Here is a 24,285-nt window from a genome sequence, read left to right as displayed (position 1 = left end):
AGCACCCAGTGCAGGTCAAAGAGAAGAAGGGAAAATCAAGGGTGTCTCATATATGTCAAAAGTCTTAGTCAATTGAACTAGAGGTATCCTTGCTAGGTCTGCCTGGGGAAACATGGGCAAGGGTCAGTTCCCGTGATAATCAGTGACATTAACTGAAAGCAGAAAAGTCTTGGAAGTCTTAGTGTATTAGGGGAGAGTATCACACAAGATTCATGGCAAGTTACCAATGCATGGACACAGTTTTGATGAATCATGCCCACTCTAGACCTTCTAATATTTTTTTCTTTTTTCCTTTCTGGTGTTTTGCTATACTCATATTTCTTTACTATCTCCTATACCATGTATAGTTACTTAGGCACACCATCCACCCCTTTTGGAGACAGTCTGTCATTGGCCTGGAGCTACCAGTGAGTCTCAGGGATCCACTTGCTTCTAATCTCCCTGGTGCCCATGTGCCACCACACCTGGCATGTTTTTGGTTTTTGGTTTTTGGAGTTAGGGTCTCACTCTAGCTCAGGCTGACCTGGAACTCACTATGTATTCTCAGGCTGGCCTCGGACTCATGGCGATCTTCCTACCTCTGCCTCCTGTGTGCTGGGATTAAAGATGCGCACCACCACACCCAGCTACACCTGGCATTTTTATGTGAATGCTATACATTAAATTCTGGTCCTCGGGGCTGGGGAGATGGCTTAGCGGTTAAGGCACTTGCCTGCGAAGCCCAAGGACCCCGGTTCGATTCCCCAGGACCCATGTAGCCAGATGCACAAGGGGGTGCATGCATCTGGAGTTTGTTTGCAGTGGCTGGAGGCCCTGGTGTACCCATTCTGTCTTTCCCTCTGCCTCTCCCCCCCTCAAATAAATAAATTAAAAAAAATTCTGGTCCTCACATTTGCAAGGCTGGCACTTTATGGAATGAGCTCTCTCTTCAGTGTCCAGTCTCTTAAATACCATTGAATGAATATACATTGGTGTAATAGCTATTTTATTAGGGCCCCGATTGCTCATAGCACTGCTTCCATAATCATCTTGGTCCTTATGGTGAGTAGGGTCTGAATATTGCCATGTGAAAGGGAGAATTCCTAACAAGCTCCAGTTTTGAAAAGAGGAAGTTGAAAAGATTAAGAATTTGAATATACACATTTTGTAGATTCCTTTTCTCAACCCAAAAACCCCACAGGTATACTGATTAAGGAAAACCCAAAGAAAAGAGATTTTCTTCCCAACTTATTTGGAACACAAAAAGAAAAATGCAGTACAAGGATCTCTTACCCTGACATGGGATGACAACATTCATGTAAGCATAATTGCATGGCATGATTGGATATACAGCTAAAGTGAGTGGTGGATTATAAATTGTTCTTTGATTTCGTGTATCTTGAAAGGAGTCCAGAAATTGCTTCTGGCCCATGCGGGATGCAGAGGCGGCTGAGTCAGGAGTCTGCTGCCCTGTGTTAGGGCCACTGTGAGGCAGCAGGGTGATGGCACTATGGATGCTATGGAGCCAAGTAAGCCAGGGCTGGACGGGGGCCTCTGGTTGATGTGCAAAGGGCTGTGATGCTCCAGAAGGCCCCTGAAGGCATCAAGTCAGCAGGAAGGTCCTCAGGTTCTCAGAAGCCAAGAGATGAACTCACAAGTTTCTCTACTTCAGACTTCATAGAGATCAAGGGTCTGGAAGACACCACTGCATAAGGCAGGTTCTTTTCTACCCCACATATAGGGAGAGATGGAAGGAGGAGGGAGGGGACGAGCTCTGCTAAGAGCTTATTATTGAATGACCAAACAATTTTTGAAAATGAGACACTTAAAATTTTTTGACACTAGCCAGGCGTGGTGGCGCATGCCTTTAATCCCAGCACTCAGGAGGCAGAGGTAGGAGGATCACTGTAAGTTCGAGGCCACCCTGAGACTACAGAGTGAATTCCAGGTCAGCCTGGGCTAGAGTGAGACCCAACCTCAACAAATCAAGAAAAAAATTCTGACACTAATTTTCTCTTCTCTCCAGTGAAAGTATAAGGTGAAAATATGTTAGACCGGCTTATTTGCTGGCAGTTGAGTATTCAAATGTAAATGTCCTTTCCATATAATGAAAAAATATATATATATATATATAACATACATGTTACATAAATGTGTAGATAAATTTTATAGATAATTATCCACTTAACAGGTCTTGATTAAACATCAATGAAAACAATGACACTGAGACTAAAATAATTTCAGGGAATTCAAAAGCATCAGAAATATAGAGAGTATCGTAACACCTTTCAGGACTTCCCAGGTTCTTATGCTTTGTTTTGCTTATCTGTTATTATTCTGTACACATTCCTCAACATCTCAAGTGTGTCTTAAGACATTCTTCTACTCTGCCGCCTCATTCAAGCACTTGTCAATCCTCTTTCTGTATCGGTAGCCTCTCCCTTCCTCTTGGTACCCATCACTGCTGTGCTGGTCAGACCTCATGTCTTTTGGGGGCTCATAGCAATCTCCTAATTGGTTTCCATGCCTCCCTACCTCTTGACATCTACCACCTGTTATTTTGTTATTTTGACCATATAACTTCTCCTCTGAAATATTTAAATCAACTTCCCACTGAAAACATTGGTTCTACCCAGGCTCTTCCTAAGCTGGCTATGGCCTGAACTTTTGCATATCCTTCTTCCCACTTCCCTCCTAACTATACCTTTCAGCATGCTCTAGCTCACAGACTAACTTCTTAAACTCTCTTCAACCCATGTGTCTCATAGACAGATTTCTGTCCAATGCGTCTCTACTAATGATTCCCACTTACATACACATCAACATGTGCCTGTTTCCCTTCTAGACTGATGGTCCTTGAAAAGCAGGATTCTTTGTTAAATTTTCATTCTTTTATTTTCGAGGTAGGGTCTCACTCTAGCCCAGGCTGCCCTGGAATTCACGATGGAGTCTCAGAGTGGTCTTGAACTCATGGCGATTCTCCTACCTCTGCCTCCTGACTGCTGGGATTACAGGTATGTGCCACCATGCCTGGATAAATTTTCATACTTATTCTGCTTAATACAATGGCCCATATTCAGTGTGTTTAATAAGTGCATGCAAAAGCACTTATTAAACAGCAAAATGTAGCACCAACAGTAATCATTTTACTTTTATTTATTACATTGAGTTGAATTTACATTCAGGCGTCTTGTCATTCTCTGGATGAAATGATTTCCCATAGCTAATAAAATGTCCCAAGATACTATTGACAGACATATTCCCCAAGGAGATGGTAGAAGGAGCCTGTTTGGGAACCTTTTCTTTTCTTCATGTGCATGCCCCCAAGGGTCAACTTTGTCTAGTACTCCTTATATGGTTTCTTTGGCCTCCATTCATTTCATTTTGAAAATCATAGACATTAATGGAAAGTTCCCCATTGGGAAGGATCAAAGAAGTAGCCTGTAATAAGAAACAGGAGGCTCTGGGAGCTGGCCCTAGGTTCTCCCAGTGTTTGCCTTATATGTCATGCCAAGTACCTCTCGGCTGATCCTTGAACAGTAGGCCAGCTATGAATATAACACTCCTGGCATTTCCTGATACAGGGAGTATTTTCACCTCCAGGAATTCCACAGATGTTCTCAGAAGCCTTTGGGACATTTAAATTTTAAAAATAAACCTTTATAACACAACAAAAATATCCTAGAAATCCATGTGTCAGCTGTTTTTCTTGAAACTACCTATAAATCCTGCTGGCGCTTGCAGAAAACAGAAAAAAACAAACCCACAAAGATTGTGTTCATAGAGGCCAGAGAGATGGCTCAGCAGTTAAAATGTTTGCTTGCAAAGCCTAAGGACCCAGGTTTGATTCCCCAGTACCTAGGTAAGCCAGATGCACAAGGTGGCACATGTGTCTGGAGTTCATTTTCACTGGCTAGAGGCCCTAGCACACCCATTCTCTCTCTATATGCCTCTCTCTCTCTCTCCCCTTCTCTCAAATAAATAAATAAATAATTTAAATAAAACCCTGTGTTCATAGGTGAATATGCCCTCAAGAAATAGCCATGCAGAAATTGGCTTAACCATGTTAAATATCTGCAAACTTTTTGAGAACCTCGGGACATCTGGTTAATCCAGATACATAAAAGGAGAAGAAGGGAACTAAGAGAAAGAAAAGGGAGGGAGGAAAGGAAAGAACAAGGGTCTTATAGGAAGAGAGAGGGAAGAAATGAGAGACAGAGGGAGGGAGGAAGAGCAAGAGACAAAGAGAAAATTCTATAAGTTACCATCATTTGGACAAATATCTGGAGATTTAGTTTTGAAGGCAAAAGTGTTAAAATCCATATCAAGTTCACCTCCATGGAGGAAGAAATATCCCACAGGGGGTTGGAGTAAGAGATAAAAGGAGATTTTCCTCCTTGCATGCCAGATGTGGAACAGAGCCAGCTAGGACAATGCGAGCACGCGCTGCTGTCTTACCTGCTACACTGATGGTGGCCGCCGCCTTTGCGGTACTGAATTTCTCTCCGTGCTTATTGGTAGCTATGCAAGTGTAGAGTCCTGGTTTGGTGATAAACAGCTGCAGTTTGGAATCAATCATTCGGTCTTTTACACTCTCTTGAATCGATCCAGAAGAAACCTGATGGGATGTGGGGAAAATAAAAGGTAGACCTAGGTCATGATTTTCTAAAATGCCTCATGACAGTCCAGAAGGGCAAACGCTGGGATTATGATCAAAAGACTTGTGGAAAGGATTGTGATCTTAGTCTGAAGTATCCTAATCTACGCCCATGCCTGTCCCTCAAGAGGTAGTGTCTTTCTCTATGTCCTGAATCTGGATTAGCTTGGCCTGTGTTTGGAGATTGCTGAGCCAAGGTTTGTGGAGTTCTGGCACATTGTGGCTTGTTTTCTTAATAAATATTTTTATTTAATTGCAATGACAGAAAGAGAGAGAGAGAAAGAGAAAGAGGAGAGAATGTATGAGAATGGGTATATGCCAGGGCCTCTTGTCAGTGCAAACAAACTCCAGACTTGTGGGCAAGTTTTGTGCCTATAGCCTGACATGGTTCTGGGGAATAGAACCTGGGCCATCAGGCTTTACAAACAAATGTCTTTAATAGTCATTAAGCCACCATTCTAGCCCATGGTTTGCTTTCATTTGTGGCCTTCTATGAACAAACTCAAGTCAGTCTGCTAGAAGATAAAGTACACATGGTCCATCTAACCAGGTAGGAGCCAACAGCCATCCAACATATGAGGAAAGCTCTTCTGAACAAACGGGGATCCATCCAAGCTGCCAATCACAAGAACTACACAATCCATTGTTAGGCAATCCTGACTGGATTGGCAAAAATATTCAGGCAACCATAGACTTGTGAGTGCTCCTAAATGGTTGTTGTGTTAATTCACTCAGCTTTGGGCTAGATGCTATGGAAAGGAAAATATCTTTTAGAGGTATACACCCAGTTGGAAATTCTAATAGAATTCACTGTTACCATATTTATTAGAAGTGCAGCCTCTTATGGGTATATGTGTCCATGTTCAGTACAAATGACTGAATACTTTTGAACATCATTTGACCTCTCCCTGAATTTCAATACAAATCAGCAGTGAAGACCATAGCAAAGACTGCAAACCTCTGCATTCAATTGGCATGCATCATGCTACTTTGCCTTGCATATTTTGGTTATGAAGAGAGTCCTGAGAAAGCTGTCTCCACGGGTTACTGTGCTTGGTGCACAAACACAAGGATCTGAGTTCAACCCTCAGCAACCAAGTACATAGCTGGATGCAGCTGTTCATGCTTGGAACCCCAGAGCTGACAGCGGCAGAGACAGGAGGATCATGGGGGCTCCATCGTCAGCCAGTCTAAGCAAAAAGCAGAAAGCTCCAGGGTCAGTGACAGACTCCATCAGGAAAATAAGGCAAAAAAGCAATGGAGATGGATACTTTACATCTTCCTAGTGTCTCTGCACATGTGTGTGTAGGGCATGTGCATCGAAACACACTCACATGGAAGCTAATCTCTTTCTGGCTTGTTTAAGTGAAAGCTGAAAAGCAGTCGTTTTGCTCCTTTGCAAAACTGCTTCCCTCATTCAAGAAGAAGGGCTGTGCAATGCTTCTAGGACAACCTAGGAACAAGGAAGCCCACAAGTGCTGCCTAGACTCCCCACTATTTTCATGTTCACACCTAAGCAAGGCATTCCTGAACACTGCCCCAAGGCCAGTGAAAACATCCTTCATAGGAAGGAGAGGCAAGTTGTAGGCAGCCTGACCTCTCCTCTGGCTTCCATCCAAGTGTGGAAATAGTTCAGTGAAGAGACCAGCTCATTCTGAAGCTCGCCGTTTGATGATGATGTGGCTCCTGCGTCCATGGGCCTCGCTGGATTCAGTGGGTGACTCATGCACAGCAGGCCTTGTTAGTCATACTTTGAATTTGTTTTTCTTTCTTCATAGATCACCCTGACCAACAGTTTAGTATTTTTGATGATCTAAAAATAAAAACAACCCTCTCTCCTCCATTTGGATCTTCTTGCCTACTCCCCAGGTTTAGAAGATCAAAGGAATGAGATTTTATTGCTTTGAGCTTTTACCAAGGTGCACCTAAGGCATACAGAGGGAGGTTATCCCTGTGTCTGTGGTTTGTGTGTCTGTGTTCAAACCAACTGTGGGGTGAATATGTTAAAATTAAATCCATAATAAACATTATAGGCTTTTTTCTTTTTATTATTCCCCAAAATAGAGTATAAACCAGGCATGGTGACACATGCCTTTAATCCCAGCACTTGGGAGGCAGATACCAGATTGCCGTCAGTTCAAGGCCACCCTGAGACTACATACTGAATTCCAGGTCTGCCTGAGCTAGAGTGAGAACCTACCTCAAAAAAAAAAAAAAAAAAAAAAGAGTATAACAGCTATTATACAGCATTTATATTGTAATGCATATTATTAGTAAACTAGAGATGACTTAAAAATACTGGCCAATATGCACAGGTTGTATCCAAGTACTACATCATTTTATATAAAGGATTGGGTTATCCAAGGATTTTGTTATCCACTAATATCCCATGATGACTAAGCAATAGCATTTAATTGAAGTAACAATATCTGATGTATATAGGAAACAAATTATTTTGTTAAGTATAAAACACTGAATTTAACTCTCTCCTCTGATATGACATTCTGTACTTATGTGCTAGTGATAACTTTTATAAGATGGCTATGTTAGGGCTGGATAGATGGCTTAGTGGTTAAAGCACTTGCCTGTGAAGCCCAAGGACCCAGGTTTGATTATCCAGGTCCCACATAAGCCAGATGCACATGGTGGTGCATGCATCTGGAGCTCATTTGCAGTGGCACACCCATTCTCTCTCTCTTCCTTTCTTGGTCTTTCTCTCCCTCTCTTTGTCTTTAATAAATAAATAAAAATAAAAAGACATTTAAAACAATCTAAAAGATGGCTGTTAATTTGTTTGATTACATTTCTCAGAGTATATGGACATAAAAATATCCTGTTTATAAAATAAATCTATACCATAAAATATTGTCAAATAATATTTTGTTTTTTTAAAAAAGGTAGTGAAACGGAAAGTTCTACCACATAAACATCCTAATTCACACTTGCGATCATGAATATAATACCTCTTTGAAGGAGTAGAGCAATATATCCCTACGTAATGTCTGTATGTATTACTAATGCAATAATAATACTGTCTTCAGAGAAGTTACTCACTGCTGTGGTAATCCAGTAACTTCATAACTTGATCTGAGCAGAGGACGACCCTGAAAAGGAATCTGGGCTTAATGGTTCTATAATATAAACGGTTCTAGCTGGCTGGGAGTACCTCATTTAGTGGGATGTGGGCCAGTAGTGTCAACATTCATGGAGTTGTAATGCTGTCCATGCATAAAGACAGTTCTGTGTTATTTCTGAGTACCAAAGACGTAAATATTTTCCTCTTTCAAACTAGGTGTTGGATTGTCCCATATAAAACTTGTTACATATAATTAATTTAATTATTATATTTAATTTTTATTTACCAGTTAGTTATATAAAAGGTCTCCAAAGTGCACATGTTTCAAACCAAAATGATAACTTCTAAAAAGTCTGAATAAAATATAGTTATCTAAAAATATTAAAAAACACAATCTTCAACATAGATGATTTGGCTACTTATTTTTAAAAAGTTCTTGTAATAAATAAAAATATTTCAAATTTTAAAATATTTTAGGAATCATATTTATTGGGAAAAGCAAGACACATGCAATTTTTATAAATCTTTAGCCAAATGCTTACATAAATTATATATTCACATATATAAGTGAATATTATTATAAAAATCACAAATCCTTTCTTTTAAAAAAGTAATCATTTCTCTAGTCCACATGCTCCTATATTCATTATTATAAAGTGAATGAAATCTTACCAGTCATTCTTAAGTTGATGTATGACTACAAATTTCCATGAAAAGATGAATGTCATTTCCACAGGAAGACAGGAAATACTTCTGAGTCGCTTTGGGGCATGTTTTTTGCCCTTTCCCAGCTCTTTGGCTGTTCATGGTTTTGGTTTGTGGGGGGCGAGGGGTGGATGGCAAGCAGCCTCATCTTTTACAGTGTGTGGGTTTCAGTTCTCATTAGTGAAGAGCCATGGTTTAAACTTTTATTCTGTGCCAGATACTTCTCAGCTTTTTGCTAGTGTTTGTTCATTCCCTCCTGGCAAAAACACGAGTTTCTTTTCTCCTCAACGGACTTTCCGTTTTTTGCTGTTTTACAGCATTCAGTTCTGGTGCTTTCCACCTCCATTTCCATTGATTTGCGTCAGCATGGGCAAAGTCATCTCGATTTCATTGGGGCCTTGGGTAGTATTACCCAGAACTTGGCTGCAAGAGCAGTACACCCTCTGTGACCATGAAAACTGAGGATGTACTTCTTTCTGGAGGAAAGTCACGGTGGGCTTGTTGTAGGCTGGGAGGTAACAGACCTATTTTATGATTGCTTTTGGTCAGTCACATATTGAGTGCCTAAGTTAGGGTCTCAATAAGACCAAACTAACTTCAATTTTCCTACCCTCATTCCTGAATTTCAGAAAACACTAATACATCTTCCCCTTGTAAATTTATGCAAATGTAGAGGCTTTTGAAAAATCCATGGAATTTTTCAAAACTCTATCTTTCCATTTTCTTCATCACTGTTTAATACAGTAAGACAAATTAGCAAAGAATGAAAATTCGCTTATGGTGATGCCTCAAGGTTACTCTTATTTTCAGGCTGAAAAGTTCTTCTAAGCTTATCCCTTGTAGTAACAATAGTTTAAAGTCCTGCTTAAAAGTTTTATCTACATTTAAAGTGCTTATTTTTCTTTTCAGAGTATTTGCCCTTGTTTCAACTGCTGCTGTTTAATCTATTCAAGACAACATTATAAGGGTCTAAAAAGGAGAGGAACTGAAAACAGATCCAGCCTGGGATGAAGCTCAGTCCAAGTGCTTGTCTAGCACATAAAAGGCCCTAGGTAGGATTCCTAGCCGCATAATGACCCCTGCGTATCTACAGCAGTGGGAACTAGAGCCAGGAGTCTGGAAGCTCGCAAGCATCAGTGGCGAGAGAGACAAGAAGACACATCTTGAGGTTGTCCTCACACACATAAACACACAGACATACAAATATGAAAATTACCAATAAAAATAGAAGTTTTACAAAGAAAAAAAATCATTAAGAACAAGAATTACACAATAGACATGTAGACACTGGGAAACTAGGAGCCCATACACATGAAGAAAAGGCCACGTGAGGACACAGTGAGGTGGCAATGTGATGTTATCTGCAAGCCAGGGATGCCTCCTCCAAACTTACCCCGCCTTGGACATACCCTGCAGGTGTAGAGGGTATGGACTATATGACAAGAATGTCACTGAAATGAGAGCTCTCATGTTCTTCCTTTAGAGTTCTTCCTTCTCCCCACCTTTGCCTAGATGGACTGATCAAAGAGCAGCTAGGAAGTGAGAGTGAAACAAAAGCACCAGCTAAGAAGTCAGCCCCAGGATGTTTGTGGTAGGCATGTAGCATGCCTGCTACACTCCTGAGACGGGAGGAAGGGATGTGGCTTCTTGATTATGGAGGTAATCAGATGCTTTGGCTGTGACTTAGAACTAGGTACTTTAAAATGATTAAATTGTCAGAGTATGGATGATTTGATAGTCATGTAGCTACCCATAGAGCCTGCTTAAGGTAGGCTTCAGTGGTGGCAAAAGACCTTGTACTATAGGATAAATTTAAAAAGACAGAGAAAATAAATAATAAATAAGATAACATTACATTGAAGCCATGCTCACTTTATGCCTGACTTATAGTAATAATAATTGTAGTTCATATCTTTAACTCTCCTTTTCTTACCTGAAATCCCAATGGATAAATGAACTCTAAACTTAAAAAAAAGACATTCTTGGATAAATGAAGGGGTATCAAAGCCAAAGGAATATTTTCAGCAAGTTTTGAAAGATATAAAGAGAAGTGATTGCAAAGATAGACAGATTAGTAGTATCAAGTAAGTAGCAGGACCCGTAACAAAAGAACAGGTCAGCAGAGAGAGTGCAAGGGTTTTTCCTAGAGAGTCAGAAAATTTCAAGGATCAAATAAGTAAGTTTAGAGATGTATAGGAAGTCATTGTATGAATTACTTTTCTGGTTACTTTAACCTGACAAAAAGCAACTTATGGGAGGGAGAGAGTTTGTTTTGGCTCATGGTTTGAGACTGTACAGTCCATCTTGGTACAGAAGCATGGCAGTGGTAGTGTGAGATGGCAGGCCTCAGCGTTCCTCTGGTCATGAAGCAGAGATGCAGCCTGACTTCTGGTCCTCAGCTCACTTCCCCATTATTGAGTGCGGAACCTCAGACCATGGAATGGTGCTAACCACACTCAAGTTGGGTCTCCCTTCCTCCCTTCCTTGGTTAAACCTTTCTGAAAGTGCACTCAGACACACTGAGAATTGTGCCTCTTAGGTGATTCTAAAATCCAGTGAAGATTGACTATCACAACCAGTAAAGTATTAGCAGAATTTGGGGAGTTGTGTGCACATACAGCATGAGGCTGAGGCATTTGGTTGTGAGCTGAGGCTGTGAATGAGATTCTCTGCTGGGGTTTCTGTGTGAGCATTGCAGCCTGAGAAAGGGTGGGCATATCAAGTATGGCTCCCCATTTCCCCCACAAATACATGCTGAGCATAATGAACAGAATGTTTAAAGTTTTGAGAGTACTTTAATTACTTTTGTTGCTCTAATCAAAACGCCTGACAATTTAAAGAAAAAAAAAATACCTCCTCACAGTTTCAGGGGTTCAGTCCATTCTAGCAGAGGATAGCACAGGAGAGCAGCTAAGTTCACATGATGGTGGGTTAGGAGGCAGAGAATGGGGTATCAGAGCTTAGCAGTCTTTGTCATTTTTCTCTTTGATTCTATCCACTCCCCCAGTCCATAGGACGTACCATTCACATTCAGAGTGGAATTGCCCCTGCCTCAGTTAATTTTGTCTGGAAATACCTTCATGAATACTCCCAGTGTTGGATCCCACCAATTCCTTCAGTGATTCTAAATCTAGTCAAGTTGGCAGTGAAGAATAACCATTGCAGAGATATCTATTTAATAGGAGCGTAAGTAGAGAGTATACAGAGGAGAGAGAAGCAATAATCAAAGTTATCATAGAGGACAATGCCTCTGAGCTTAAGGGAAGTTTATACCTTCCCATCCTCACCTCAAGCTCTGCATCAAAGAATAACATGTGAACTTGCCAGTCAATTGTATAAAGCTAGTGTGTGAAACTGGGGGCAACCTAAGCTTAAACAGACAAGTAGCAAGTCCTAAAAAATAATATACATATTATTAATAATAATATTATTAATAATAATAAAATGGGAGGGCTCTCTTTTCAGAAATTTATAAACAGAGCTATTCATAAGAACTTTCACAATAAAAAATTAAATTCTGGAAATTTTAAAATTCTTTTTCCCCAAAGACTTTCTTCTCTCAAAAAATTTGAGTTTTCTTAAGGAATGGGAAGACAAATTAACTCTTAGAGCTCATGAGTCTGGGGAGAGGTCTCAGTTAGTTAAGTGCTTGATGTATAAGCATGAAAGGCAGATTTTGGATTCCCAGCACCATGTAAAAGCCATGAATGGTGGGATGTTCCTGAAATCCCAGAGGTAGGGAGACAGACAAGAGGATCCCTGGGACTTGCTGTCCAGCTAGTCCAGCAGTGAGTACTTGCTTCAGTGAGAAATCTTGTCTCAAAAAATAAAGTGAATAGACCTGAGAGACTCCATCCCAAAAGTTCTGAAGGTGATTAACTCCTATAGCAAAGTAGCAGGATACAAAATCAATGCACAAAAATCAGTAGCCTTTCTATGCAAATGACAAAGATACAGCGAAAGAAATAAGGGACATGGTCCCATTTTCAATAGCAATAAAAAAATAAACACCTTAGAATAACATTAACCAAGGAAGTGAAAGATATATACAATGAAAACATAAAAACACTCAAAAAAGAAATTGGGGAGGACTTGAGAAAATGGAAAGACCTCCCATGCTCCTGGATAGGCAGAATTAACATTGTGAAGATGGAAATCCTACCAAATGCAATATACAGACTTAATGCAATTCCAATTAAAATCCCAACAGTGCTCTTCACAGAGATAGAAAAAATGATCTCAAATTTCATATGGAAAGGCAGAAGGCCTTATCCAAACATATCCCCAGCAAAAGAAATACCTCTGGAGGCATCACCATACCTGATCTAAAGCTATATTACAAAGCCATAGTAATAAAAACATCATGGTACTGACATAAAAACAGGAGTATAGATCAATGGAATAGACTTGAGGACCCAGACTTTGGGTCAAGCAACTATAGCTACTTGATATTTCACAAAGACCCTAACAATATAGGCTGGAAAAAAGACAGCATCTTCAACAATTGGTGCTGGACAAACTAGATAACCATATGCAGGAAATTGAAACTTGATCCACACATTTCACCATGCACTGCACTCAAGTCCAAATGGATCAAAGACCGCAATATAAGACCAGAAACTTGAGTACTACTGGAAGAAAAGATAGGAAGTACTTTCCATGATATAGGAATGGAAAAAAACTTCCTGAACAAAACCCCAGGAGCTCATGAGCTTAAACAGTCACTCAACCAATGGGATCACATGAAGCTGAAGAGTTTCTTTACAGACAAGCACACAATAAGCAAAGCCAATAGATTATCCACAGAATGGGAGAAAATATTTGTGGGTTATCCAACTGATAAAGGCCTAATCTCTAGAATCTATAAAGAACTCAAAAATCTAAACAGTAAGAAGTCAAACACCCCACTCACAAAATGGGACAAAGAGATGAACAGGCAGTTCACAGAGGAAGAAACACAAATGGCAAACACACACTTAAGAAAATGTTCATCATCCCTAATCATCAGAGAAATGCAAATTAAAACAACTATGAGATTCCACCTTACCCCAATAAGGATAGCAAACATCAAAAAATCAAATGAAATTAAATTCAGGCGAGGATGTGGAGAAGCAAAAACACTCATCCACTGTTGGTGGGAATGTAGGATGGTACAGCCACTTTGGAAAGCAATATGGAGACTCCTGAAAAAGCTGACTATAGAGATACTAACAGACCCAGTTGTTCCCTTACTGGGCATCTACCCTAAAACCTTCAAACCACAGGCCAGAAAGATTTGCTCAACCATGTTTGTAGCAGCTCAATTCGTAATAGCTAAGAGCTGGAATCAACCCAGATGTCCATCACTAGAAGAATGGATAACTAAGATGTGGGATATGTGCACAATGAAATTCTACACAGCAGTAAGAAAAACTGACACAATGAAATGTGAGGAAAAATGGTGGAACCTGGAACAGATCATTCTCAGTGAACTTACCCAATCACAGAAAAAGAACCCTCTCTCTCATCTACATCATCTAACCTGAATCTACCCAGGATGGGTGGAGAGGGAGGGGAGGGCAATAGAGGGGGTGAGAAACACAAATCTAGACCCAAATGGCAATGGTACCATAAAATTCTACATACTAAAAGGCAGACAAAATGGCTGAATCTTAACCAGGCCCTTACAGGGAACACCTGAGCCACAAGACACTGGAGAGGGTATGATGAAGACAGACCTCAATATTCTACAGCTTCCCTCCCCCCTCTCTTCTCTCTAACTCTTTTATGTTAGTTATCTTTTTCTTACTTTTTTAGTGGATACTAACCTGTAACTTCCAATACCAGCATGCGGCTATCATCCACAATGAGCTTTTGATCAGAGAGACCTACAAGGTTTCCTAAAGAAAGACAGATTTCTGTCAGAGTACTTGATGACCCAACAAAGGTTAGTGGTAAGACCCTACTGCTGAAGACACCTTATGTGGTGGACACATAAAATGGAATGGCATGGCTGGAAGCTGAAAGAAAGTCAGTCCCCAGACAGTCGGCGCACCTAGTGCCAGAAGGTGCTACATGGGCGACTGGGGGAAAATGACCAACATCTGTCCAAGCAAACTCATGGTCTAACATACTTAGCAGCAAATAACCTGTTGTGATGCTCACACAAGTGCAATAGTGGCACACAGCCATGATGGGAAACCAACTGCTCTTGATTTAGCTGATCCCCTCAGTGGTACGGGACCCATAGCTGGAGCTGGGAAACAAGTCAGAACCCTATCCAAACATAAGCCTGCTCTCCATTATCAAGCTACCACCAGTAATGGGCTACGAGAGGAACTATATCTATTAAATTCTCTGTAGAAAAGTAAGGGTTATCTCATTTGTCTGGTGCTAACTTACTCTCTGTTGGAAAATCTACTTCTCTTTTTCAGATAGATATAGATCCTAAGGAGAGAGCCACCCCATCCTACCTCAAAAGGGCCCTGGCTGAAACTAAGAAAAATTGGTGAAACAAGCAAGGGTGCTGTTTTCTTGGTGAACCAGGTACCAGCACAAGGGTTAAGGAGAATAACACAGAGAAAAATGAACTCCTACCAAATCAGAGATCCAGAGACCCAGAGGCCCCCAACACCTCATCACCGAAACAGACCAAAAATGAACCCAACATGGCTCAGGAAAATTTTGTGGAAGAGGGGGTGGAAAGAATGTCAGAGCCACATGTTGGGTCATGATATACAGAGACATTTATCCTACCCTTAACTGTGGGCTAACTCCAGAATGCATGACCCATATACCTCAACAAGGAGGGGCCAGAGGGAGGGGGTAGATCATGGATGAGCCTAACAATGGTACCCAATTGACTGTATCCACTGAGTACAAAACTAATTAATAAATAAAATAAATAAAGTGAAATGTGATTGAGGAAGATGCCCAACATTAAACTCTGCCCTCCACATGCACACACACACACAGTGTACACTTATACACATAATGCACCTACATGTATATACAAACACAAGCATGCCACATACACAAAACTTAGAGCTAGTAAAGTGGTAGAATATTGTAAGAAAGACAATAAATGAAGGTCTCAAAGAAGTTTCAAATGTATGTCAGTGTGATCTGCAAGTAAAATATTCTACATAGAGTATTATTGCTCATGTCATAAAAAAACTATGATCTCCAAAAAGCATCAGACTTTGAGCTTGGGTTAATGTGGTCCAGGATTGGTAGTAGAATTTACTCTCTGGTAGAATCAGACAAAACCTCTCTCCAGAGGAAAGTACCTGCCTCTAGACCTCAAATTAGTTTCTATCATGTTTTTCCAGTACAATGATCAGTACTAATCAAAGATAACCAATCACATAGGGGAACAGAAGATGATGAACCAGAGTTGGCAAGAAAATAGACACAGAGACCTGAAACTGAATCCATTCTTAGAGAAATTAAAAGCCAAAGTTCATTCAGTGATCTACACAGGCTTTTGTGGCTCACAGTAGCCACCCACTCCATCTCTTTGTTCTTTCCTCCCTCAGCTGTAACCACACCACACTCCTTGCTGTTCCCTTCATGCATCATGAAAGCCGTTATCTCAGACTTTGTCCAGTTATCCTTCCAGTTATCAACATAGCCTCCTCTGGTACCATTTCCACACCTTTGTCCAAATATCTTTGTCTTAATGAGACTCATCCACACTTTTAAAAACAGAATCTCAGCGTTGGGAAGACGGCTGGTGGCTAAGGGTATTTGCTTGTAAAGCCTGCTAGCCTGGGTTCAATTCCCAAACCATCCATGTAAGATGGACACACAAAAAACTGACTCAAGCATCTTGGTTTTTTTTTTTTTTCACATTACAAGAGGGCCTGGCATGTTCACATGTGCAAATATAGAAATAAAAAGAATTTAAACACAGAATCTTTCTTATGAGATCAAACTTTCTATTTCCTTTTCCAGCCTTATTTATTGTCACTTATGTAGTACTTGACATATCAACATACAGTATGTATTCGCCTCTTTGTGTGAGTTTATTGTGTTTTTTTCTTTCATCAGAATGGAAACTATTCAAGAGCAGATAATGTTTCCTGTTTTATTTGCTGCTGTCTCCACAGGGCCTGAATTAGTGCTTGATGCTCATGTGTTCAATATTAGTTTGTAAAATGAATAAATTAATGTTTATATGCAAAGGGCATAGAACAGGGCATCACTCCAAATAATCATCAATAAAAATGAAGAAAAGGCATGGATTTTTGGCATGTATATATGTGTGTGGTTCAAACATATAGTGTATACATGTGTCTAGATACCCATGCATTCTATGAGCACATGGACAGAGGCTAGAGAAGAATATAGGTGTCTTTCTCTATTGCTTATTCATGAGTTTCCTTGAGATAGAGTCTCTAATTCAACCCATACCTACCATTTTCAGCCAGACTAGCTGTCTAGCCAGTGTCTTTGATTCTGTCTCTAGTCCTTGCAAGACTGGGGTTACAGTATGTATATTCATACCCAGCTTTTTACATGTATACTGGGGATGGCTCTTGGGCCCTCTTGGGCCCTCATGCTTCTGTGACAAACACTGCTCCCTACTGAGCCATCTCCCCAGCTTCAGACATGAATTCAAAGTAAACTTCAGCGGTGAGTTAATTTTTCCTTGATTCATTTTATGAAAATTATTTTACCTGTGGGAAGGCATAGTAACCATTTTTGTTCTACACAAAAGCACAAAGAAAGCATTTGCTATTCCACTGTTTCCCATCACACATGCAAAGAAGCCAGTTTCCAAAGTTCAAGTTCTATGGCAGTGGTATCTAAGACAAAGATATTGGAAACCTTTGAAACATGGATCAAGCTAGGTGTTGTGGTGCATACTTTTTTTTCTTGGTTTTTCAAGGTAGGGTCTCACTGTAGGCCAGGCTGACCTGGAATTCACTCTGTGTTCTCAGGGTGGCCTCAAACTCATAGTGATCCTCCTACCTTTGCCTCCCAAGTGCTGAGATTAAAGGCATAAGCCATTACACCTGGCCTGTGGTGCACACTTTTAATCTTATCACTTGCAAAGCAGAGATAGGTCCATCACTATAAGTTCAAGGTTACCCTAAGACTACATCGTGAATTCCAGGTCAGCCTGGGATAGAGTGAGAACCTACCTTGAAAATGGGGGAAAAAAGGATCAAGTAGGTCCAATGACATCAATCATGGCAATTCTACAAATACATGGGCCAACCTGACAAACTAACACGTCTTTCCCAAACAAATCCCCATATACATGGCACTCACAGCATTTCCATTTTCAATCCAGCTGATGGTGGGGACAGGGATGCCTGTTGCTGTACACCGAAGGGTCACAAAGGAGCCAAAAGTGACATTGTGGGATTCAGGAGCCCGCAGGATTCTTGCAAAGACTGTTAGGAAAACATAAGTAAGTGTTGAGTGACTGTCCGTAAAGGGATGACCAAGCTAGGGTATTCTTTAAAGACTGACTTTAAAGTCAGAGCAATTGGCATGTGTGATCCTTCAGCAAAGCTCTATCCTAAAACAAAGGCAAAGCCATGCCCTGGCTGCCAAGCCCTTTATCCCATGAGGGCTCTTCTCTCCTCCCTGGGACACACTGAGCTTATTCCCAGAGCGCAAGCTTGCCCTTGCTCCTCAGTTTAGAATGTTCATTCCCAGGTGCTCACATAGCATGTCCCGTGTTTATACGTAATTTAGGTTTCTTTTAAATGATATTTTCTGGGCTGGAAAGATGGCTTAGCAGTTAAGGCACTTGTCTTCAAAGCCAAGGACCCAGGTTTGTAAGCCAGATGCACAAGGTGATGCATGTGTCTAGGGTTTGTTTGCAATGGCTGAAGGTCCTGGTGCACCCCTTCATTCCCTCTCTCCTTCTCAATCTCTCTCTCTTTTCCTCTGCCTCTCCCTCAAATAAATAAATAAAAATAAATATAAATATTTGAATGATATTTTCTTAGGAAGATACTTCTTAGTTACCCAAAAGTGTAACCCTTTCCCCATTCATTTTTTTTCATTTTTCTGTTATATTATCTTACATATCTACTTATTTTGATATGCCCTTGTTTATTTTTTTACTTATTTATTACCTTTCTTTATTAAATTGTCTAAAGTAAAAATTTAGACTGGTTTGTTCACCATGGTATTCAGTAGCTAGAATAAACCTTGGCCAAAATGAACACAGAACAATATTTTAGTGTGTTGAGGAAATAATTAAGTCATACTTTACACACCCAACTCTATCATAGTGGAGAGACAAGTGGCATTTGTCATTCTTCCCAGAGAATGAGATAGATATATTAGAAATAGCATATTTTAGATAAAAGGTGGGGAGAAGAATGAATAATGTACATTGATTTCTGGTCATGAATAGAATTTATAAAAATAAGTTATTTTAATTTGTCAGTTTTGTATTTAATTAAAGAATATGGCTAAGGCTCAGAACACATGGTGAATTGGAGAATACTTCGCTTGGACAAGTAGACTAGAAAACTGTTCTTATTTCTTAGGTGTAGAGGCAAATCCTTTGTAATTTAATTTGCTTCCCCAACATAACAAAAGTAATGAGTAAGGGAGCTAATCTCATGTTTACTGACTTCAAATCCAATTTCTATTAAACTGTTCAGTTTGCCTATTACACAGTAAATATAATATATCATGCTCCTGCCTATTGTTTCCTAAGATTTAATTAGAGAGTATGACATGACCACCAAGTCACAATTAACACTGTGCTTGTTGACACTTGTAGAGTTGGCATTCCAAAGTTAAGGGGAGATAGTGTACATACCAGAGAGGAGATATGTAGAATCATTATAGAATGAGTCCACAGCTTGCTAGGAGTTGGTCTGATTGTTGAAAACCTCTTTAAAAGGATTGTATAATTCAAACAGATAAAAAATATGAATTTTTTTGACAAATGGATTCTTTTCTTTTCTAATTGGGCTTTCTAACTTTTGGTGTTGAAGACTGTAAGTCATTGAATGTAGAACCTTTTAAATATATTCATGTTGAAGCCAAAAGGCAGCAAAATAAAACAAAAAACATGTGCTGGCTTCAAAAACGAGTAGTCAAACAATAAAAGTAACAAAAACGATCAACTAATTAATTATAGTTGAAATGTCCCTCAAATTAAAATCTTTAACTATTGTTTTAGTAAGTTGTGGGAGGATATTACCAATTTACAAAAAACAGAGTCCAGGAAAGTGTTAAGCAACAACATAGGGAAACATTTCAATCAAATCAAATCCTGAATTCATGGAATTTTAAAAGGCAAATTATTTTCCTCAATAAAGTAATGAAGAGCAACAGTGGAGAAAGCAAGCCTGATCTTTATAGATTGAAAAAGACGTAAGTTGTGTCACCTGAATGTGGTATATGGCTCTTACTCTTCCAATTTAGTGTTTGGATTCTTACTCTCCCAACTTGGCCTCAACTCACAAGCTGTGGATTTTTCAAAACTAACCCAGACTGACTGGCATCTCACCAAGAGGCACCCAGCTATCAACATGGTTTTCTATGACAATAATGGAGATGTAGAGCACACAACATCTTTGGGCTCACTTGTGTCACTTGGCTGAAATCGTTCTTGGAGGGGTTGGATTTATAATTTTGAGCTTGAGGCAACCATTCCCATGGCCTCTGAGCATCCAAAAAAAGTGCTTGAGAGACTTGAAATTGGATAATTTTAATTTCATAGGTACTAATAAAGCATTTGGACAAAAATGATTGCTCATTTGAATGTGAATGAGAGCCTTTTTGGTAGAAGACAAGCACAATAAAAAAAATGGAGAAGTATGAAATCTAGATTATTTCCTCTGTCTTGATTTATAGAAGCAAAAGTTTTTATTTGAGAATTTAAATTCTTCTTGGAAATGTGATAAACAGGGAGGGTTTATTTTGTTTTAATTTACAGCTTTTGTTTTGGCTGGTATTGGCTGTTTGCAATATCAGTTGGGCTCATTGCAAAAGCTCTGATGGTCCAAATTGCACAACACAGCTGAGCATAATGTGAGATCATAAACAAATCAGTCAGCTTCTACTCTACAGTTCATCATGGTGCTGAAGTCAATGCACAGCTTAGCTCCTTATCAGAACCTTCTGTGGGGACCATGAAGAGTACTATTGGCATTCCAGATGCTTTATGAGTGTGAGATGATGCTCATGGACTACCATTCATCCCATAATAGGCAGATATACCCTGGCTTTACCAAGTGTTGAGTTTCAAAGTTAGGTGCGGCTTATTAATAGAAGAAGAGAGCAATGGTGAGCATCAATCTGCTCTTTCCTGCACTCTCGCATTCTCTCCAAAAGACAAATAGCTTTCTTTTATTTTTCAATATTGAAAGATATATTCAACCTTACCTTTTGTTTGTCCTCTGTTCTCAAAGGAGATTGTAAATGTCTTTTGGCTTTCTATTGAAATGTCATATAATAATAATGCTTTCTCTCATTTTCTTCTTCCTCACTCTGTTTATGTTCCTTCATTGTATTTGTCACAGATTAATAATTACTGACTTATATTGATTGCCTCCCTTTCTAGAATGTAAGCACAACACTGTCAGTTGAGGTCTGCTTTGTCCATTAATGCAGACTGACTGATGTATCTTTGTAGCCATATCAATCTCCAGCATCCTGCATGGCACATGATAAGTGCTCATGTACCATTATCATGTAAATGATAAGTCCTCATGAAAATATTTACTGAATGAATGAGTAAGCATATTAATAAATGAGTGAGTGAGTGAGTGAATGGATTCTCTAGTGATGATTTAGAGAGAGGTTTGTATGTAGCATTTTGAGAAGGAGTGAGAAGGTCTGTTTACTGGCAACAAGAAAAATAAATACAAACAATACATTTAACCCTTGAATTGTTTCTCATGAAATCTGTTCATGAATTTGGGTTCTCTTGGGCCTATTTGTAGAGCTACATGCAGGTTGTGGACCCTACATCAAAATTGTGCTTCAGCAGTCAGCAATTGCAAAACTCTTTATAACAGCCATATTCTCTCTGTCTCTACTTTCAACACCTACCACCTCCCTTTTCCAAAGCACCTTTCAATCACATTATCAATCTTGTTGATTGTCTGAAGGAGTAGTATGTGTTCAGGAGATCTATCCTTCATTCTGCAATATCCCTGGCAGTGCCATGAAAACTCAGGAGAGCAAGTCCTGACATTGTGGATGAATCACTCTTCCTCCATGTTAATAGAGCAGTGTCAGAAGAAAAAGACTCTGATCAATTTCCACTTCTGAGTGATTATTTCAGAGGATATAGTTTTCCTTTCTTATTTCCTAGCTTTTTAAAAACATGTGTGTATATATATATATATATATATATATATATATATATATATATATGTATGTATATATATATATATATATATATGGAGAGAGAGAGAGGGAGAGAGATAATGGGTATGCCAGGGCCTCCAGCCACTGCCAACGAACTCCAGACACATGTCTTGTGCATCTGGCTTATGCGGGTCCTGGGGAATCGAACCTAGGTCCTTTGGCTTTGTAGGCAAGGGCCTTAACTGCTAAGTCATCTCCCCAGCCATAGATTGGACATATTTTATTGTCCTCCCCAAGCTCATAAACACTTCTTCACAAGCTGGCGGTGCTGTTTTGGGAGATGGTGAGCCTTCAGGATATGTGGTTTTGCTAGGCCTTCAAGGATGGGTGCATCAGAGACACTGGCCCAAAGTCTGCATCCTGATGCATTGAGATGTGAGGAGCTAACCAGGCCCCACACCTTCCCTGCCAAGATGGACAGGATCCGCTGAAACCCTGAGCCAAAATAAATCCTTCTCTTAGATCGCTTCTGTCAGATGATTTGTGACTACAAGAGAAAAATCACAAGTATACATCCTTAATCTGAAAACCTAAAGTCTTAACCACTGTGAAATGTGAAACTTTCTGAGTGCCAACATCACTTTCAACAAGTTTCAGTTTGGAGGCATGTTGAATTTCATATTAGAGATACTTCAGTGGCAAAATCTCTGCAAATATTCCAAAATCTGAAAAACTCTGAAATCTACAATACTTCTCATCCCAAAGCACTTTGGGTAAGGGATACTTGATGTGTTTTATTTGTGACTCTTAGTTCAGGAAGTACTGTTTCAAATAAGATCAGTCCAATATTAACCCCTAGAGTCAAACTATTGCATGAGAATTTATGAGTTTTATCCCTCAAACATCAAAACTTAGGTTAGGAAAATGTAAAGTAGAGGCTTATTCAGGATGAAGGGATTTCTGTGATGGAAAACTTAGTTTTCCCCAGGACATATCTGATTTCCATTTATGTTTTTTCCTGAATCTTCTTTATAAAATATTCTTGTTCGTGGGCAATTAAAATGAAATTTCTATTGATTTGGAGCAAATGCATAAAAATCCTTGTCCCATTAAAATGTTAATGACAGTGAAAACCCAAACTGACATGTTGACACTCTAACAGTCTTCCAGAATTTTATCCCATACTCCCCCTGCCCCTCCAAAAAAGAAGTACTTCCTATTCTGACCTTTGTGGGATTTATCCTCTTACATGTTACTTTATTTTATTTCCTTTTGGTTGTGTTTCTAGAGTTTAGAGTTTAGGACAAGCCAATTCAAATACCTCCTTTGATTCAGCCTTCTCTCTCTCTTTTTTTTTTTTTTTTGGTCTTTTGAGGCTGGGTCTCACTCTAGCCCATACTTACTTGGAATTCATTCTGTACTCTCAGGGTGACCTCATACTCATAGTGATCCTCCTACCTCTGCCTTCTGCCTCCATAATGCTGGGATTAAAGGTGTGTGCCACCACACCCAGCATGATTCAGCCTTTTCTTAAACTGGGCATGGTGGTTTGTAATCCAAGCACCCAGGAAGCTGAGGTACAAGGATCTGCATGATTTGGAATTCAGCCTAGTCTGGAAAGTGAGCTCCTGCCTCAAAAGAAAAAACAAATCAGGATGTGGTGCCTCATGCCTGTGACCAAGCACTTGGGAGGTAGAGGCAGAAGGAAAAGGAGTTCTGCTACATAGTGAATTTGACATGACACCCTATCTCAAAAAAAATTGTAAATGTTCAATAAGCAGTTTCATAACAAAGCAGGTCTTTTTCAAATGATCTCTCTGTTTAATGCTTTTCCCCTAAGTCATTTGTCATTTCTTTATCTTTTTTTTTTTTTTTTTTTTTTTTGAGGTAGGGTGTCACTCTGGCCCAGGCTGACCTGGAATTCACTATGTAGTCTCAGGGTGGCCTCAAATTCACGGCGATCCTTCTACCTCTACCTTCCGAGTGTTGGGATTAAAGGCGAGTGCCACCACACCCAGCTTTCATTTGTCATTTTTTTAAAATCAAATAATAGCATTTAGATTTATTTGAAGGCCAGGGCACATAACGTACTACAGAGAACCATGCATTTAAAAAGAAGCAGTGCAGAAAGAAGGAAAAAAAATACCTTTAGCGTCGTGCTCAGGTTCACTTTCTTCTAGTAACAGAAAGAAGACAAGACAAACATACACCATAAACACAAACAGAACAGCACGTCATGAAATGGGCAATCTCTGACCCCAGAGCCTCATTTGTGCACCGTTCACTAGACTGCTTCTTTCTTATTTCAATAAGAAACAAATGAACTCCAGGGAAAGTGCTGACCTTTTGGCAAGCAAACTATTACATGACCTAAGTTTCCAAATTACTACTTTTAGTCGAGCATGGTATTCTACAGAACATAAACGGTAGCATATCCAGCATCATAGCTCACTCATGCATTTTGACTTCCTTGCCGACAAGTCCCCTTTCTTTCAGGGCAACAGAGTCTCTACTATTCTGGAAGATTCTGTTCTACTGGTAGCTTGGCTTCTCCTCTAACGAGCCAGTGGTGCTGAATGTGGGATCTCAG

The 24,285-nt window shown here is 39.7% G+C and overlaps 1 protein-coding gene across 7 annotated transcripts in view; it reads right to left on the bottom strand.

Moving 5' to 3' along the window:
- The window catches only part of Musk (muscle associated receptor tyrosine kinase), a 112,448-nt gene that overhangs the window by 38,223 nt on the left and 49,940 nt on the right, over positions 1-24,285 (bottom strand). For 3 of the 7 annotated variants that reach the window (XM_004656998.2, XM_004657000.2, XM_004657002.2), the window contains exons 6-8: positions 23,842-23,871; positions 17,676-17,800; positions 4,438-4,597 (exon numbers count right to left, since the gene is read on the bottom strand). In XM_004656998.2, coding sequence (XP_004657055.2) covers positions 4,438-4,597; positions 17,676-17,800; positions 23,842-23,871 — 315 coding nt within the window. Of the gene's footprint in view, positions 1-1,513; positions 1,520-3,434; positions 3,443-4,437; positions 4,598-17,675; positions 17,801-23,841; positions 23,872-24,285 lie in introns of all 7 variants that reach the window. The other 4 variants (XM_004656997.2, XM_004657001.2, XM_004657003.2 and 1 more) reach the window with 2 other exon arrangements.

This window comes from Jaculus jaculus, chromosome 1 (assembly GCF_020740685.1).
Source record: "Jaculus jaculus isolate mJacJac1 chromosome 1, mJacJac1.mat.Y.cur, whole genome shotgun sequence".
In the NCBI taxonomy this organism is placed as follows: domain Eukaryota; kingdom Metazoa; phylum Chordata; class Mammalia; order Rodentia; family Dipodidae; genus Jaculus; species Jaculus jaculus.
The sequence above is the reverse complement of the archived record's forward strand: the minus strand, read 5'-3'. Positions and strand labels throughout refer to the sequence as shown.